The 18,091-nt window shown below is 39.2% G+C and overlaps 2 protein-coding genes across 6 annotated transcripts in view; one reads left to right on the forward strand and one right to left on the reverse strand.

Annotated features, from left to right (window-relative positions):
* Positions 1-17,281, reverse strand: part of LOC133636330 (zinc finger protein 25-like) — a 1,044,419-nt gene extending 1,027,138 nt beyond the window's left edge. For both annotated transcript variants that reach the window (XM_062030265.1, XM_062030266.1), the window contains exons 1-3: positions 16,907-17,281; positions 15,719-15,973; positions 10,612-11,112 (exon numbers count right to left, since the gene is read on the reverse strand). In XM_062030265.1, coding sequence (XP_061886249.1) covers positions 10,612-11,112; positions 15,719-15,973; positions 16,907-16,997 — 847 coding nt within the window. In that variant the 5' untranslated portion in view covers positions 16,998-17,281. The remainder of the gene's footprint in view (positions 1-10,611; positions 11,113-15,718; positions 15,974-16,906) is intronic.
* The window catches only part of LOC133636332 (zinc finger protein 25-like), a 341,291-nt gene that overhangs the window by 255,026 nt on the left and 68,174 nt on the right, over positions 1-18,091 (forward strand). The window lies entirely within an intron of this gene.

The following is an 18,091-nucleotide window of genomic DNA, read 5'->3' on the forward strand; positions in this document are numbered from 1 at the left end:
ATCGTGACATGGACTAAACATATCCACATATATATGGTGTATCGTGACATGGCCTAAACATATCCACATATATATGGTGTATCGTGACATGGCCTAAACATATCCACATATATATGGTGAATCGTGACATGGCCTAAACATATCCACATATATATGGTGAATCGTGACATGGACTAAACATATCCACATATATATGGTGAATCGTGACATGGACTAAACATATCCACATATATATGGTGTATCGTGACATGGACTAAACATATCCACATATATATGGTGTATCGTGACATGGACTAAACATATCCACATATATATGGTGTATCGTGACATGGCCTAAACATATCCACATATATATGGTGTATCGTGACATGGACTAAACATATCCACATACATATGGTGTATCGTGACATGGCTTAAACATATCCACATATATATGGTGTATCGTGACATGGACTAAACATATCCACATATATATGGTGTATCGTGACATGGACTAAACATATCCACATATATATGGTGTATCGTGACATGGCCTAAACATATCCACATATATATGGTGTATCGTGACATGGACTAAACATATCCACATATGTATGGTGTATCGTGACATGGCCTAAACATATCCACATATATATGGTGTATCGTGACATGGCCTAAACATATCCACATATATATGGTGTATCGTGACATGGCCTAAACATATCCACATATATATGGTGTATCGTGACAAGGACTAAACATATCCACAAATATATGGTGTATCGTGACATGGCCTAAACATATCCACATATATATGGTGTATCGTGACATGGCCTAAACATATCTACATATATATGGTGTATCGTGACAAGGACTAAACATATCCACAAATATATGGTGTATCGTGACATGGACTAAACATATCCACATATATATGGTGTATCGTGACATGGACTAAACATATCCACATATATATGGTGTATCGTGACATGGCCTAAACATATCCACATATATATGGTGTATCGTGACATGGCCTAAACATATCCACATATATATGGTGTATCGTGACATGGCCTAAACATATCCACATATATATGGTGTATTGTGACATGGCCTAAACATATCCACATATATATGGTGTATCGTGACATGGCCTAAACATATCCACAAATATATGGTGTATCGTGACAAGGACTAAACATATCCACAAATATATTTTGTATCGTGACATGGACTAAACATATCCACATATATATGGTGTATCGTGACATGGACTAAACATATCCACATATATATGGTGTATCGTGACATGGACTAAACATATCCACATATATATGGTGTATGGTGACATGGCCTAAACATACCCACATATATATGGTGTATCGTGACATGGACTAAACATATCCACATATATATGGTGTATCGTGACATGGCCTAAACATATCCACATATATATGGTGTATCGTGACATGGCCTAAACATATCCACATATATATGGTGTATCGTGACATGGCCTAAACATATCCACAAATATATGGTGTATCGTGACAAGGACTAAACATATCCACAAATATATGGTGTATCGTGACATGGACTAAACATATCCACATATATATGATGTATCGTGACATGGACTAAACATATCCACATATATATGGTGTATCGTGACATGGCCTAAACATACCCACATATATATGGTGTATCGTGACATGGCCTAAACATATCCACATATATATGGTGTATCGTGACATGGCCTAAACATATCCACATATATATGGTGTATCGTGACATGGCCTAAACATATCCACAAATATATGGTGTATCGTGACAAGGACTAAACATATCCACAAATATATGGTGTATCGTGACATGGACTAAACATATCCACATATATATGGTGTATCGTGACATGGACTAAACATATCCACATATATATGATGTATCGTGACATGGACTAAACATATCCACATATATATGGTGTATCGTGACATGGACTAAACATATCCACATATATATGGTGTATGGTGACATGGCCTAAACATATCCACATATATATGGTGTATCGTGACATGGCCTAAACATATCCACGTATATATGGTGTATCGTGACATGGCCTAAACATATCCACATATATATGGTGTATCGTGACATGGCCTAAACATATCCACAAATATATGGTGTATCGTGACAAGGACTAAACATATCCACATATATATGGTGTATCGTGACATGGCCTAAACATATCCACATATATATGGTGTATCGTGACATGGCCTAAACATATCCACAAATATATGGTGTATCGTGACAAGGACTAAACATATCCACAAATATATGGTGTATCGTGACATGGACTAAACATATCCACATATATATGGTGTATCGTGACATGGACTAAACATATCCACATATATATGATGTATCGTGACATGGACTAAACATATCCACATATATATGGTGTATCGTGACATGGACTAAACATATCCACATATATATGGTGTATCGTGACATGGCCTAAACATATCCACTTATATATGGTGTATCGTGACATGGCCTAAACATATCCACATATATATGGTGTATCGTGACATGGCCTAAACATATCCACATATATATGGTGTATGGTGACATGGCCTAAACATATCCACATATATATGGTGTATGGTGACATGGCCTAAACATATCCACATATATATGGTGTATCGTGACATGGCCTAAACATATCCACATATATATGGTGTATCGTGACATGGACTAAACATATCCACATATATATGGTGTATCGTGACATGGCCTAAACATATCCACATATATATGGTGTATCGTGACATGGCCTAAACATATCCACATATATATGGTGAATCGTGACATGGCCTAAACATATCCACATATATATGGTGAATCGTGACATGGACTAAACATATCCACATATATATGGTGAATCGTGACATGGACTAAACATATCCACATATATATGGTGTATCGTGACATGGACTAAACATATCCACATATATATGGTGTATCGTGACATGGACTAAACATATCCACATATATATGGTGTATCGTGACATGGCCTAAACATATCCACATATATATGGTGTATCGTGACATGGACTAAACATATCCACATACATATGGTGTATCGTGACATGGCTTAAACATATCCACATATATATGGTGTATCGTGACATGGACTAAACATATCCACATATATATGGTGTATCGTGACATGGACTAAACATATCCACATATATATGGTGTATCGTGACATGGCCTAAACATATCCACATATATATGGTGTATCGTGACATGGACTAAACATATCCACATATGTATGGTGTATCGTGACATGGCCTAAACATATCCACATATATATGGTGTATCGTGACATGGCCTAAACATATCCACATATATATGGTGTATCGTGACATGGCCTAAACATATCCACATATATATGGTGTATCGTGACAAGGACTAAACATATCCACAAATATATGGTGTATCGTGACATGGCCTAAACATATCCACATATATATGGTGTATCGTGACATGGCCTAAACATATCTACATATATATGGTGTATCGTGACAAGGACTAAACATATCCACAAATATATGGTGTATCGTGACATGGACTAAACATATCCACATATATATGGTGTATCGTGACATGGACTAAACATATCCACATATATATGGTGTATCGTGACATGGCCTAAACATATCCACATATATATGGTGTATCGTGACATGGCCTAAACATATCCACATATATATGGTGTATCGTGACATGGCCTAAACATATCCACATATATATGGTGTATTGTGACATGGCCTAAACATATCCACATATATATGGTGTATCGTGACATGGCCTAAACATATCCACAAATATATGGTGTATCGTGACAAGGACTAAACATATCCACAAATATATTTTGTATCGTGACATGGACTAAACATATCCACATATATATGGTGTATCGTGACATGGACTAAACATATCCACATATATATGGTGTATCGTGACATGGACTAAACATATCCACATATATATGGTGTATGGTGACATGGCCTAAACATACCCACATATATATGGTGTATCGTGACATGGACTAAACATATCCACATATATATGGTGTATCGTGACATGGCCTAAACATATCCACATATATATGGTGTATCGTGACATGGCCTAAACATATCCACATATATATGGTGTATCGTGACATGGCCTAAACATATCCACAAATATATGGTGTATCGTGACAAGGACTAAACATATCCACAAATATATGGTGTATCGTGACATGGACTAAACATATCCACATATATATGATGTATCGTGACATGGCCTAAACATATCCACATATATATGGTGTATCGTGACATGGCCTAAACATATCCACATATATATGGTGTATCGTGACATGGACTAAACATATCCACATATATATGGTGTATGGTGACATGGCCTAAACATATCCACATATATATGGTGTATCGTGACATGGCCTAAACATATCCACATATATATGGTGTATCGTGACATGGACTAAACATATCCACATATATGTGGATGTCCAGGCATCGAGTAATTGTCTCTGGCCCCCTGCCTGCGAGAGGCAATGATGAGAGATATAGCAGATTAGTCTCGCTTAACAAGTGGCTGGCTTCTGTAGGCAACAGGGACTAACGTTTATTGATAACTGGCCCTCCTTCTGGGGCAAACCAAGCTTGCTGATGAGAGACGGCCTTCACCCTAACCAGGAAGGCGCCATCATCCTGTCTAGAAACATAGACTACTATTTAAGTCTCACTTGACTGACTACACTAGAGCAAGCCCGGTCACAGGCAATTACAATGTCTGTTAGTCCGGGTGAGGAGTCAGTTAAGCTAGAACTAGCCAGCGCCAGGCTGGATAATCCATGTACGCATAGCAATTCTCTTAGAATAATACACAATTCACATAATGTTTTTTCTGTTGTGTCTGTGTCAGAGGTGGACATGCATTCTACTGAGGTGGCAAATTATGATATGTCCAGTCTATTGCAGCACCAAGCAAACAATCGGAAAATTCCCGTCATATCAATTCCTAGATATGGTCGAAACTATTTAAAGTGCACTACGCATAATAAACGCAACATTGTTAATATTGCCACTACGGATAATCTTAACAAAAACTCGTCAAAACAGCCCAATACCTATAATATGGGCTTTTTAAACATAAGATCATTGTCTCCCAAGGCGTTATTGGTTAATGAGGTCATTAGAGACAACAATCTTAACGTCATTGGTCTTAGCGAAACCTGGCTCAAACCGGACGAATTTTTTGCGCTCAATGAGGCATCTCCTCCTAACTATACGAATGCGCATGTTGCCCGCCCTCTTAAAAGGGGAGGGGGTGTCGCACTAATATACAATGAAAATTTCAACCTTACCCCTAACCTAAATAATAAATATAAATCGTTTGAGGTGCTTACTATGAGGTCTGTCACACCGCTACCTCTCGACCTGGCTGTTATCTACCGCCCCCCTGGGCCCTATTCGGACTTTATCAGTGAATTCTCAGAGTTCGTTGCTGATCTAGTGACGCACGCCGACAATATAATCATAATGGGGGACTTTAATATCCATATGAATACCCCATCGGACCCTCAGTGCGTGGCGCTCCAAACCATAATTGATAGCTGTGGTCTTACACAAATAATACATCAACCCACGCATCGCAACGGTAATACAATAGATCTAGTGCTTGTCAGGGGTGTCACCACCTCCAAAGTTATGATACTTCCATATACTAAAGTAATGTCCGATCATTACCTTATAAAATTTGAAGTTTTGACTCTTTGTCAACAAGCTAATAATAATAATAACTGCTATAGCGGCCGCAACATTAATGCTGCCACAACGATGACTCTTGCTGACCTACTGCCTTCGGTAATGGCACCATTCCCAAATTATGTCGGCTCTATTGATAACCTCACTAACAACTTTGACGATGCCTTGCGCGAAATTATTGATAGTATAGCACCGCTAAAGCAAAAAAGGGCCCCTAAAAGGCGCACCCCATGGTTTACAGAAGAAATTAGAGCTCATAAATTATCATGTAGAAAACTGGAACGCAAATGGCGCGCGACTAAACTTGAGGTTTTCCATCAAGCATGGAGTGATAGTTTAATAACTTATAAACGCATGCTTACCTTAGCTAAAGCTAAATACTACTCAAATCTCATCCGCCTCAACAAAAACGATCCTAAATTTCTGTTTAGTACAGTAGCATCGCTAACCCAACAAGGGACTCCTCCCAGTAGCTCCACCCACTCGACAGATGATTTTATGAATTTCTTTAATAAGAAAATTGAACTCATTAGAAAGGAGATTAAAGACAACGCATCCCAGCTACAACTGGGTTCTATTAACACAAATACGACTGTATATACGACGGACACTGCCCTCCAAAATAGTCTCTCTATTTTTGATGAAATAACATTAGAGGAATTATTACAGCGTGTAAGTGGGATAAAACAAACAACATGTTTACTTGACCCACTTCCTGGGAAACTTATCAAGGAACTGTTTGTATTATTAGGTCCATCAGTGTTAAATATTATAAACTTATCACTTTCCTCCGGCACTGTTCCCCTATCATTCAAAAAAGCGGTTATTCATCCTCTGCTCAAAAGACCTAACCTCGATCCTGACCTCATGGTAAACTACCGACCGGTCTCCCACCTTCCGTTTATTTCCAAAATTCTCGAAAAAATTGTTGCACAGCAGCTAAATGAACACTTAGTGACTAACAATCTCTGTGAACCTTTTCAATCCGGTTTCAGGGCAAATCACTCTACGGAGACAGCCCTCGCAAAAATGACTAATGATCTATTGCTAACGATGGATTCTAATGAGTCATCTATGTTGCTGCTTCTTGATCTTAGCGCCGCTTTCGATACCGTCGATCATAATATTTTATTAGAGCGTATCAAAACACGTATTGGTATGTCAGACTTAGCCTTGTCTTGGTTTAACTCATATCTTACTGACAGGATGCAGTGCGTCTCCCATAACAATGTGACCTCGGACTATGTCAAGGTAACGTGCGGAGTACCCCAGGGTTCGGTTCTTGGCCCTGCACTCTTTAGTATTTACATGCTGCCGCTGGGTAACATCATACGCAAATACGGTGTTAGCTTTCACTGTTATGCTGATGACACCCAACTCTACATGCCCCTAAAGCTGACCAACACGCCGGACTGTAGTCAGCTGGAGGCGTGTCTTAATGAAATTAAACAATGGATGTCCGCTAACTTTTTGCAACTCAACGCTAAGAAAACGGAAATACTGATTATCGGTCCTGCTAGACACCAACATCTATTTAATAATACCACCTTAACATTTGACAACCAAACAATTAAACAAGGAGACTCGGTAAAGAATCTGGGTATTATCTTCCACCCAACTCTCTCGTTTGAGTCACACATTAAGAGTGTTACTAAAACGGCCTTCTTTCATCTCCGTAATATCGCTAAAATTCGTTCCATCTTGTCCACTAGCGACGCTGAGATCATTATTCATGCGTTCGTTACGTCTCGTCTCGATTACTGTAACGTATTATTTTCGGGCCTCCCTATGTCTAGCATTAAAAGATTACAGTTGGTACAAAATGCGGCTGCAAGGCTTTTGACAAAAACAAGAAAGTTTGATCATATTACGCCTATACTGGCTCACCTGCACTGGCTTCCTGTGCACTTAAGATGCGACTTTAAGGTTTTACTACTTACGTATAAAATATTACACGGTTTAGCTCCAGCCTATCTGGCCGATTGTATTGTACCATATGTCCCGACAAGAAATCTGCGTTCAAAGAACTCCGGCTTATTAGTGATTCCCAGAGCCAAAAAAAAGTCTGCGGGCTATAGAGCGTTTTCTATTCGGGCTCCAGTACTCTGGAATGCCCTCCCGGTAACAGTTAGAGATGCTACCTCAGTAGAAGCATTTAAGTCCCATCTTAAAACTCATTTGTATAATCTAGCCTTTAAATAGACCCCCCCTTTTTTAGACCAGTTGATCTGCCGTTTCTTTTCTTCTCTCCTCTTCTCCCCTGTCCCTTGCGAGGGGGAGTTGCATAGGTCCGGTGGCCATGGATGAAGTGCTGGCTGTCCAGAGCCGGGACCCCGGGTGGACCACTAGCCTGTGCATCGGTTGGGGACATCTCTGCGCTGCTGACCCGTCTCCGCTCGGGATGGTTTCCTGTTGGCCCCGCTGTGGACTGGACTCCCGCTGATGTGTTGGATCCACTGTGGACTGGACTTTCACAATGTTATGTCAGACCCACTCGACATCCGTTGCTTTCGGTCTCCCCTAGAGGGGGGGGGGGGGGGGGGGGTTACCCACATATGCGGTCCTCTCCAAGGTTTCTCATAGTCATTCACCGACGTCCCACTGGGGTGAGTTTTTCCTTGCCCGTATGTGGGCTCTGTACCGAGGATGTCGTTGTGGCTTGTACAGCCCTTTGAGACACTTGTGATTTAGGGCTATATAAATAAACATTGATTGATTGATTGATATGGTGTATCGTGACATGGACTAAACATATCCACATACATATGGTGTATCGTGACATGGCCTAAACATATCCACATATATATGGTGTATCGTGACATGGACTAAACATATCCACATACATATGGTGTATCGTGACATGGCCTAAACATATCCACATATATATGGTGTATCGTGACATGGACTAAACATATCCACATACATATGGTGTATCGTGACATGGACTAAACATATCCACATATATATGGTGTATCGTGACATGGACTAAACATATCCACATATATATGGTGTATCGTGACATGGACTAAACATATCCACATATATATGGTGTATCGTGACATGGCCTAAACATATCCACATATATATGGTGTATCGTGACATGGCCTAATCATATCCACATATATATGGTGTATCGTGACATGGCCTAAACATATCCACATATATATGGTGTATCGTGACATGGCCTAAACATATCTACATATATATGGTGTATCGTGACAAGGACTAAACATATCCACAAATATATGGTGTATCGTGACATGGCCTAAACATATCCACATATATATGGTGTATCGTGACATGGACTAAACATATCCACATATATATGGTGTATCGTGACATGGCCTAAACATATCCACATATATATGGTGTATCGTGACATGGCCTAAACATATCCACATATATATGGTGTATCGTGACATGGACTAAACATATCCACATACATATGGTGTATCGTGACATGGACTAAACATATCCACATATATATGGTGTATCGTGACATGGACTAAACATATCCACATATATATGGTGTATCGTGACATGGACTAAACATATCCACATATATATGGTGTATCGTGACATGGCCTAAACATATCCACATATATATGGTGTATCGTGACATGGCCTAAACATATCCACATATATATGGTGTATCGTGACATGGCCTAATCATATCCACATATATATGGTGTATCGTGACATGGCCTAAACATATCCACATATATATGGTGTATCGTGACATGGCCTAAACATATTTACATATATATGGTGTATCGTGACAAGGACTAAACATATCCACAAATATATGGTGTATCGTGACATGGCCTAAACATATCCACATATATATGGTGTATCGTGACATGGCCTAAACATATCCACATATATATGGTGTATCGTGACATGGCCTAAACATATCCACATATATATGGTGTATCGTGACATGGCCTAAACATATCTACATATATATGGTGTATCGTGACAAGGACTAAACATATCCACAAATATATGGTGTGTCGTGACATGGCCTAAACATATCCACATATATATGGTGTATCGTGACATGGCCTAAACATATCCACATATATATGGTGTATCGTGACATGGCCTAAACATATCCACATATATATGGTGTATCGTGACATGGCCTAAACATATCCACATATATATGGTGTATCGTGACATGGCCTAAACATATCTACATATATATGGTGTATCGTGACAAGGACTAAACATATCCACAAATATATGGTGTATCGTGACATGGACTAAACATATCCACATATATATGGTGTATGGTGACATGGCCTAAACATATCCACATATATATGGTGTATGGTGACATGGCCTAAACATATCCACATATATATGGTGTATGGTGACATGGACTAAACATATCCACATATATATGGTGTATGGTGACATGGCCTAAACATATCCACATATATATGGTGTATCGTGACATGGACTAAACATATCCACATATATATGGTGTATCGTGACATGGACTAAACATATCCACATATTAATAAAAGGCCATATCGCCCAGCCCTAGTTAGAATGTGATTTTTATTTTTTTTTTAATATCCACCATCATGTCTTTTATAATGATTGTGAACGATAGAAAATTCCCCCAAAAAGTGCAGTTCCCCTCTAAATTGCAATGATTAGATTTAAGACTTGAAGTGTATGAGCATGAAGTGATGAAGCCTACTTGGATGAGTCTTCTAAGACAAAGTGAACAGTCCAGTTGTGATGGATTGAATGCCCTGAGAATAAAATGATATGTGCTTACTTGGACTGTGATGAAGCTGTGAGGACTCAGGTGCTTTGTCTTCATGCTCTTCAGTCTTCACAGAGACAACAGTCATGACATCATCCTCCTCCTGCCCTACAACACACTCTCCCTCCTCTTCCTCTTTCATGTGTGGATCCTCCTCTTTCTCTTTCATGTGGGTGGACTGTGGATCATCATCTTCCTCTTTAATGTAGGTGGGCTGTGGATCATCCTCTTCCTCTTTAATGTAGGTGGGCTGTGGATCATCCTCTTCCTCTTTAATGTGGGTGGGCTGTGGATCATCCTCTTCCTCTTTAATGTAGGTGGGCTGTGGATCATCCTCTTCCTCTTTAATGTGGGTGGGCTGTGGATCATCCTCTTCCTCTTTAATGTGGGTGGGCTGTAGATCATCATCTTCCTCTTTAATGTGGGTGGGCTGTGGATCATCCTCTTCCTCTTTTATGTGGGTGGGCTGTGGATCCTCCTCTTCCTCTTTATTGTGAAGGGGCTGCTGGACATCTGTTGGGTAAATAAGATAAAGAGAGAATAGAAATAGTTTTTGACTGACACTATTAACACAATGACATTATTTGTGTTCTTTTGTGTTGAAAGTGTGTAGCAAAACAACCAATAAAAACACAGGAAATACTTCCTTTTGTCCCAACCACTAAAATTAATTCAAAAGTGAGTACAAAAACAGACTTGGAAATTTGATGAGGAGCAAGTTTTTTTTCATAAGTACAAGGCAGCATTGATTGAGGCATTCTTAACTTTACACTCACTGATATAAAGTGTGTAAATATTGTATTCTGTATACGGTCTATGACACCTAAACTTTATCTCTAAACTTAACCATAATTTGTGGTGTAGAATGACATCTGGAACTCAAGATAGTTCCACCTGTCTGGGAACGCCACCGACGGATAATCCTTGATATTACTCAACAAATCTTTAGGGATCTATTCCGTTTCATAATTAGATTTTTTTCTCGTATCTGCTTTTCGCAGGAAGATCTAGGCCAGGGGTGTTTAAACTAATTTTAGATGGGGGGCCACATGGAGGAAGATCTACTCTAAGTTGGCCGGACTGGTAAAATGACGGCAAGATAACGTAAAAATAAAGACAACTGCAGATTGTTTTCTTTGTTTAAAAATAGAACAAACATTCTGAAAATATACAAATCATAATGTTGTTTTTTTTTACATACAATAGTATTCTATCTTTAGTTGTCCTTTTTTACACTTTCAGAATCAATGATGTGATAATGTTCATCAGTCAACTCATTGGTGTTCATTTTCAATCTATCAAGATAAATAAATAATATCAAAATCAAATTACAGGATGTAATTGATGTAGTTTGCTCATTTTCCCCGACTGGTGCGCTAGCATCATGTATTTTAGTTGTGTTTTACATATGTAGCATCATCTACAAAGATGCAAAGAATTGGTATTGCGACATCTAGTGGACACATTTAGAACAGCAGTTTCTTTCATTCAAAACTTTTGACTCATTTTTGTACTTAGCAAACTCATCCCGCGGGCTGGATAAAACCTGTTGGAGGGCCTGATCCGGCCCGTGGGCCGTATGTTTGACGCCCCTGATCTAGGCCCTTTGTGTATTCAGAGAGTTGCTAGCTGCACAACAACCATCTTGGCTTGGTTGACCACCACGTTTTTCACTTCCCGGAAGAAGTCACTTGACTGAATACAAATACGTCAGGTTCAAACACGGAACTATCTATTAAACGAGACAAGAAGCAAGGAATCAGGCAGAGACAGAGTTCAATTTTGCTCATGACGAGAAACGTTTGGAGCTGCACATTCAGTTAAAGGCCTACTGAAAGCCACTACTAGCGACCACGCAGTCTGATAGTTTATATATCAATGATGAAATCTTAACATTGCAACACATGCCAATACGGCCGGGTTAACTTATAAAGTGCAATTTTAAATTTCCCGGTGGAACTTTCGGTTGAAAACGTCTATGTATGATGACGTTTGCGCGTGACGTCAATGGTTGAAGCGGAAGTATTCGGACACCATTGTATCCAATACAAACAGCTCTGTTTTAATCGCAAAATTCCACAGTATTCTGGACATCTGTGTTGGTGAATCTTTTGCAATTTGTTTAATGAACAATGGAGACTGCAAAGAAGCAAGCTGTAGGTGGGATCGGTGTATTAGCAGCTGGCTGCAGCAACACAACCAGGAGGACTTTGAGTCGGATAGCAGACACGCTATCCGACGCTAGCCGCCGACCGCATCGACGATCGGGTGAAGTCCTTCGTCGCGCCGTCGATCGCTGGAACGCAGGTGAGCACGGGTGTTGATGAGCAGAAGAGGGCTGGCGTAGGTGGAGCGCTAATGTTTTTATCATAGCTCTGACGAGGTCCCGTAGCTAAGTTAGCTTCAATGGCGTTGTTAGCAACAGCATTGCTAGGCTTCGACAGGCGGCACAGCATTAACCGTGTAGTTACAGGTCCAGTGTTTGGTTCGGTGTCTCCTGATAGTAGTATTGTTGACCTTCTGTCTATCCTTCCAGTCAGGGGCTTATTTATTTTGTTTCTATCTGCATTCAAGCACGATGCTATCACGTTAGCTCCGTAGCTAAAGTGCTTCACCGATGTATTGTCGTGGAGATAAAAGTCTCTGTGAATGTCCATTTCGCGTTCTCGACTCTCATTTTCAAGAGGATATAGTATCCCAGGTGGTTTAAAATACAAATTGACAACTTTATTCTGTCACCATTTCAGTCAGGTTTTGGCAGAAATCACAGTACTGTTACTGCTGCTATGAAGTTTATAAATGATGTAACTGAAGCTCTTGACAAGAAGCAGTGCTGTCTGTCCCTCTTTATTGACTTTTCAAAGGCATTTGATACTGTTGATCATGTCATTTTAATCAAACGTCTTTCAGCTATTGCTTTTTCTCAGCAAGCAGTTGGATGGTTTGCAAATGACCTCACAAGTAGAACTCAGGCTGTTCAGATAGAAGGTTCCTTCTCGGACGTACTGCAAGTGGAAAAGGGTGTCCCTCAAGGTTCTGTGTTGGGCCCATTATTAATTAATAATTAATAATCTTGGACATAATATTCCGAACTCAACTTTCCATTCCTACGCTGATGATACTGTCATATACTGCACAACATGCATTTGACAGAGTACAAGAACAACTTTGCTATCTTCAACTGCTTTTAAATGCAGAGAAAACAAAGTGTATGTTCTTTACCACATCAAAAACTGTAAGATCAGCACTGTGTGACAACATTTGAACAAGAAATGGGCAACAAATTGTGTTAGTATCCGCTTTTAAATATTTAGGATTTTTAATTGATGACCACTTGAGTTTTAAGGAGCACATTCAGTATGTTGTAAAAAAAAACTTAAACTTTTACTGGGATTTTATTATAGAAACAAGTCTTGCTTTTATTTTACTGTGAAACAGAAATTGGTGGAAACAACCTTTTTACCTGTTATTGACTATGGAGATGTGTTGTACATGAATGCTACTGCTGCTTGTCTCCACAAGCTGGATAGTGTGTACCACGGTGCACTGAGATTCATCACCAACTTACTCACCATTGTGTGTTTTACTCAATGGTTAACTTACTCACCATTTTGTTATACTCAATGGTTAACTTACTCACCATTGTGTGTTATACTCAATGGTTAACTTACTCACCATTGTGTTATACTCAATGGTTAACTTACTCACCATTGTGTTATACTCAATGGTTTACTTACTCACCATTGTGTGTTATACTCAATGGTTAACTTACTCACCATTGTGTTATACTCAATGGTTAACTTACTCACCATTGTGTGTTATACTCAATGGTTAACTTACTCACCATTGTGTTATACTCAAGGGTTAACTTACTCACCATTGTGTGTTATACTCAATGGTTAACTGGACATCTTTATGTGCTGGACGCCTCAATCATTGGTATGTGTTCATCTACAAAACCATTCTGGGTATCACCCCATCTTATCTGTCTTGTCTTTTAACAAAGAAACAAGGAAGTCACAATCTTCGTTCAATGAATGTTCTGCAATTTGTCGTCCCCAAAGTAAGAACTGAACTGGGCAAGAAAGCATTTAGGTTTTCAGCAGCGAAGGCTTGGAATAACCTACAATCCAATATTCAACTTCAAACCCTTGTTACGTTGAATGAGTTTAAAGCTTCTGTGAAAGGATTGCAGTCTACCTTGTCTGTATGCACATGTGTTATGTCAGCAAGTTTTAATGTTGTACATGTCATGTTTTATGTGTTGTTTACTGTTTACCTTGTCTGTATGCACATGTGTTATGTCAGCAAGTTTTAATGTAGTAAATGTCATGTTTTATGTGTTGTTTACTGTTTTTAATGTAACCTTGCTGCTGCCCTCTTGGCCAGGTCTCCCTTGGAAAAGAGATATTTGATCTCAATGGGATTTTTACCTGGTTAAATAAATAAAAAAGAAAACTAACATCTCAGAGCAGGGAAGTCTTTTATCAACAGCTATTTGTTTTATCAACAGCTGTTTATTTCAAGTCTTAAAGAAGTCAACTATGTGTGCAGTGCAAGGTGAAATGCAGTTATGTCATCTTCTTGTCAATAACACACACATCACACTTTTGCGTGTTGTTGCTTCCTTATTTGTCATTATTCAAAGCTGATTTTAATGTGTAGCAGCGGCAGCTGAACTCAATGTGACAACGTGTCATAGTTACGTCAGTCAGCTGGAATTAAAAATACAAATAGTTGTGTCGTTAGTCCAGAATCTTCACGGTCCTCATGGACGACATAATTAGGAACCAGTACTAAAAAAAAAATGGTACTTGGTATACATCCCTAATCTTCACCACTAAACCTTTGACATATGCTGACATATGTGCTGCTAAAGGTAAATAAACAGTAGCCATATTGAATGTTTGCCTTCATTTGACCACGTGAGGTAAGGAGGACGGCCTCTAGGTCACATGGTTACACCCCAGCAATTACACTGTTGATGATTGATGAGCATTCATTTTTAAATGGTGGTGTTAAAAAGCAAGTATATCTCCATCTTTAGTCATAAATGTGGCCCCCGGATGAACATGTGTCACAAACATTGTATTAGATGATATGTGGATGTTGTGCTTACTTGGACTGTGATGAAGCTGTGAGGACTCACGTGCTTTGTCTTCATGCTCTTCAGTCTTCACAGAGACAACAGTCATGACATCATCCTCCAGCTGCCCTACAGGACACTCTCCCTCATCTTCCTCTTTAAAAAAATGGGGCTGTGGATCCTCCTCGTCCCCTTTAAAATGTGAGGGCTGTGGATCCTCTAAAGTGAAACTGTCCCCCTGCAGATGAGGGAGACATTCTTCTTGGTGTCCAATCAGCTGATGGATGTCTACAGGACACAAACAAAACACATTTTAACTCCTACATGCTAAATATTAAATCGTACATGAAATATAGGGCTGTGGCTATTGAACATTTTATTAATCAAGTGTTCTACTGGGAATGTTTTTGATTAATCGAGTAACTGGATAAAACATAGTGTTGCTTGGTTAAAGACGAATTTAAGCGACTTTGAGACATTTCACTTCATAATGAACGGCCAATTGGTTTGAGATGGTATGAGATCAAGATGTCATCTTTAGATCAGGCTTTGTTTTTTACACAATCACTGCCACATTAAAAAGTTAAAGTACCAATGATTGTCACACACACACTAGGTGTGGCCAGATTATTCTCTGCATTTGACCCATCACCCTTGATCACCCCCTGGGAGGTGAGGGGACCAGTGAGCAGCAGCGGTGGCCGCGCCTGGGAATAATTTTTATGGTGATGTAACCCCCAATTCCAACCCTTAATGCTGAGTACCACGAGGTGAGGTAATGGGTCCCATTTTATAGTCTTTGGTATGACTGGGTCAGGGTTTGAACTCACAACCTACCCATCTCAGGGCGGACACTCTAACCACTAGACCACTGAGTAGGTGGATGTAGTAGGTGTTGTAGTGGTCAGTATAGCTTTTACACACATAAATAACTTGTCAAACCTGCCAGCTAGCAGACTAGGTTTACAGCGTCAGTTACCATGGTAACTGACTCTGACTTTGTCTTAGTTTTGTGTAAACATGTTGATACACATTGTTACAAACTGAGAGGAACATCAACCTCTCATAAATAGTGTGTGTCTGAAACTGTCTCGTTTTTATGAACAACATAAAACAATCAGTGCATCATCCAATTCATCTTCCTATAGACAATCTATTGAAGAATATTGTTAATAATAAATATAAAGTTAGTAAAGATGTGAGAGTAAGAAGTAAACAAACCTGTTGTGTGTAACACAACTTGTTGTCGCTCCTTCTCCTCTTTTGTTGGACAAAGTTCCTCCTCGTACTCTGCTATGGTTCTTTCGCACATTTTCACACAATCACAACACTTTACACTCACACTTGATCTCTGCTTAGCGATGTGTTTTCATCACTTCCGCCTCTCTTTGTTAGCAGCTAACAAGCTAAGCTAACTAGAGAGCTAAGCTAAATGGAGAAGCATCAAAGTGCACTCAGACTAATATACAAACAGTTATTATTACTCTATTTAATAGAGTGTAATAAAGGACATATATGTGTACATGGACGCACAGATTAAGAACACTGCAATAACGTCTTCACCGTCAGACGCCATCTTGCTTTATCCTCGCCGTGTTTGCTTCGCGCGCAGTCTTGTCAGATCTCGCGAGAGAAACAAGTAACCGGGTCTTTTCCAGATCTCGCGAGAGAAATAAGTACAACCAGCTTTCCACCCCCGGTAAAACTATTTTATTATATACTATTTACTTATTCTGAAAATAAAAGTCAACTTGTCCATTTCAAATTTTCAAAACAAAGACATACAATTCATTTTCGTAAACATATTCAAATATTTAACAATGTATTGAAACAACAGTAGCATAAGGAAATAAAAAATAAAAAATAAATAAATATTACACTCATGATATTATTTTTGTCTTTGATGCTAATCGTTTTTATAATGTATTTTAGAATGTGGGAGGTTTTCATGTTCTTTTTAAATTTCCTTTGGCATTATATTTATGTATATTACACTTTTATGCAGATGACTGCCAAATTTATATGCCAATTTCAAAAGGCCACGGCCCCCTGACACCCCTTCTCAAATGTCTATGCCACGTCAAGGCTTGGTTAGCCCAGAATGTTTTAATATTGAATGAGGGAAAAACGGAAATGTCAGTCACGTGAGCTCTGGAAAAACCAGCTTCCCGGTTGCAGCCAAAAACTTAAAACCAGACTCACCAACATCAGCATCAAGGAGGGTGACTCCCTCATTACAGACAAAATGGAGGTAGCAAGCAGACTTAACACCTGTTTCACCAGCATAACCGCAACTCTTGTCAACAAGCTGTCCCACCACTCTGGTTGCTTTGGTGTAGAACACATTACAGCCTTCTACAGAAAGCTAGGAGTATCAAACAATGATTTTAAATTAGAAATGGTCAC

Source organism: Entelurus aequoreus, linkage group LG20, assembly GCF_033978785.1.
Source record: "Entelurus aequoreus isolate RoL-2023_Sb linkage group LG20, RoL_Eaeq_v1.1, whole genome shotgun sequence".
Taxonomy (NCBI): Eukaryota; Metazoa; Chordata; class Actinopteri; order Syngnathiformes; family Syngnathidae; genus Entelurus; species Entelurus aequoreus.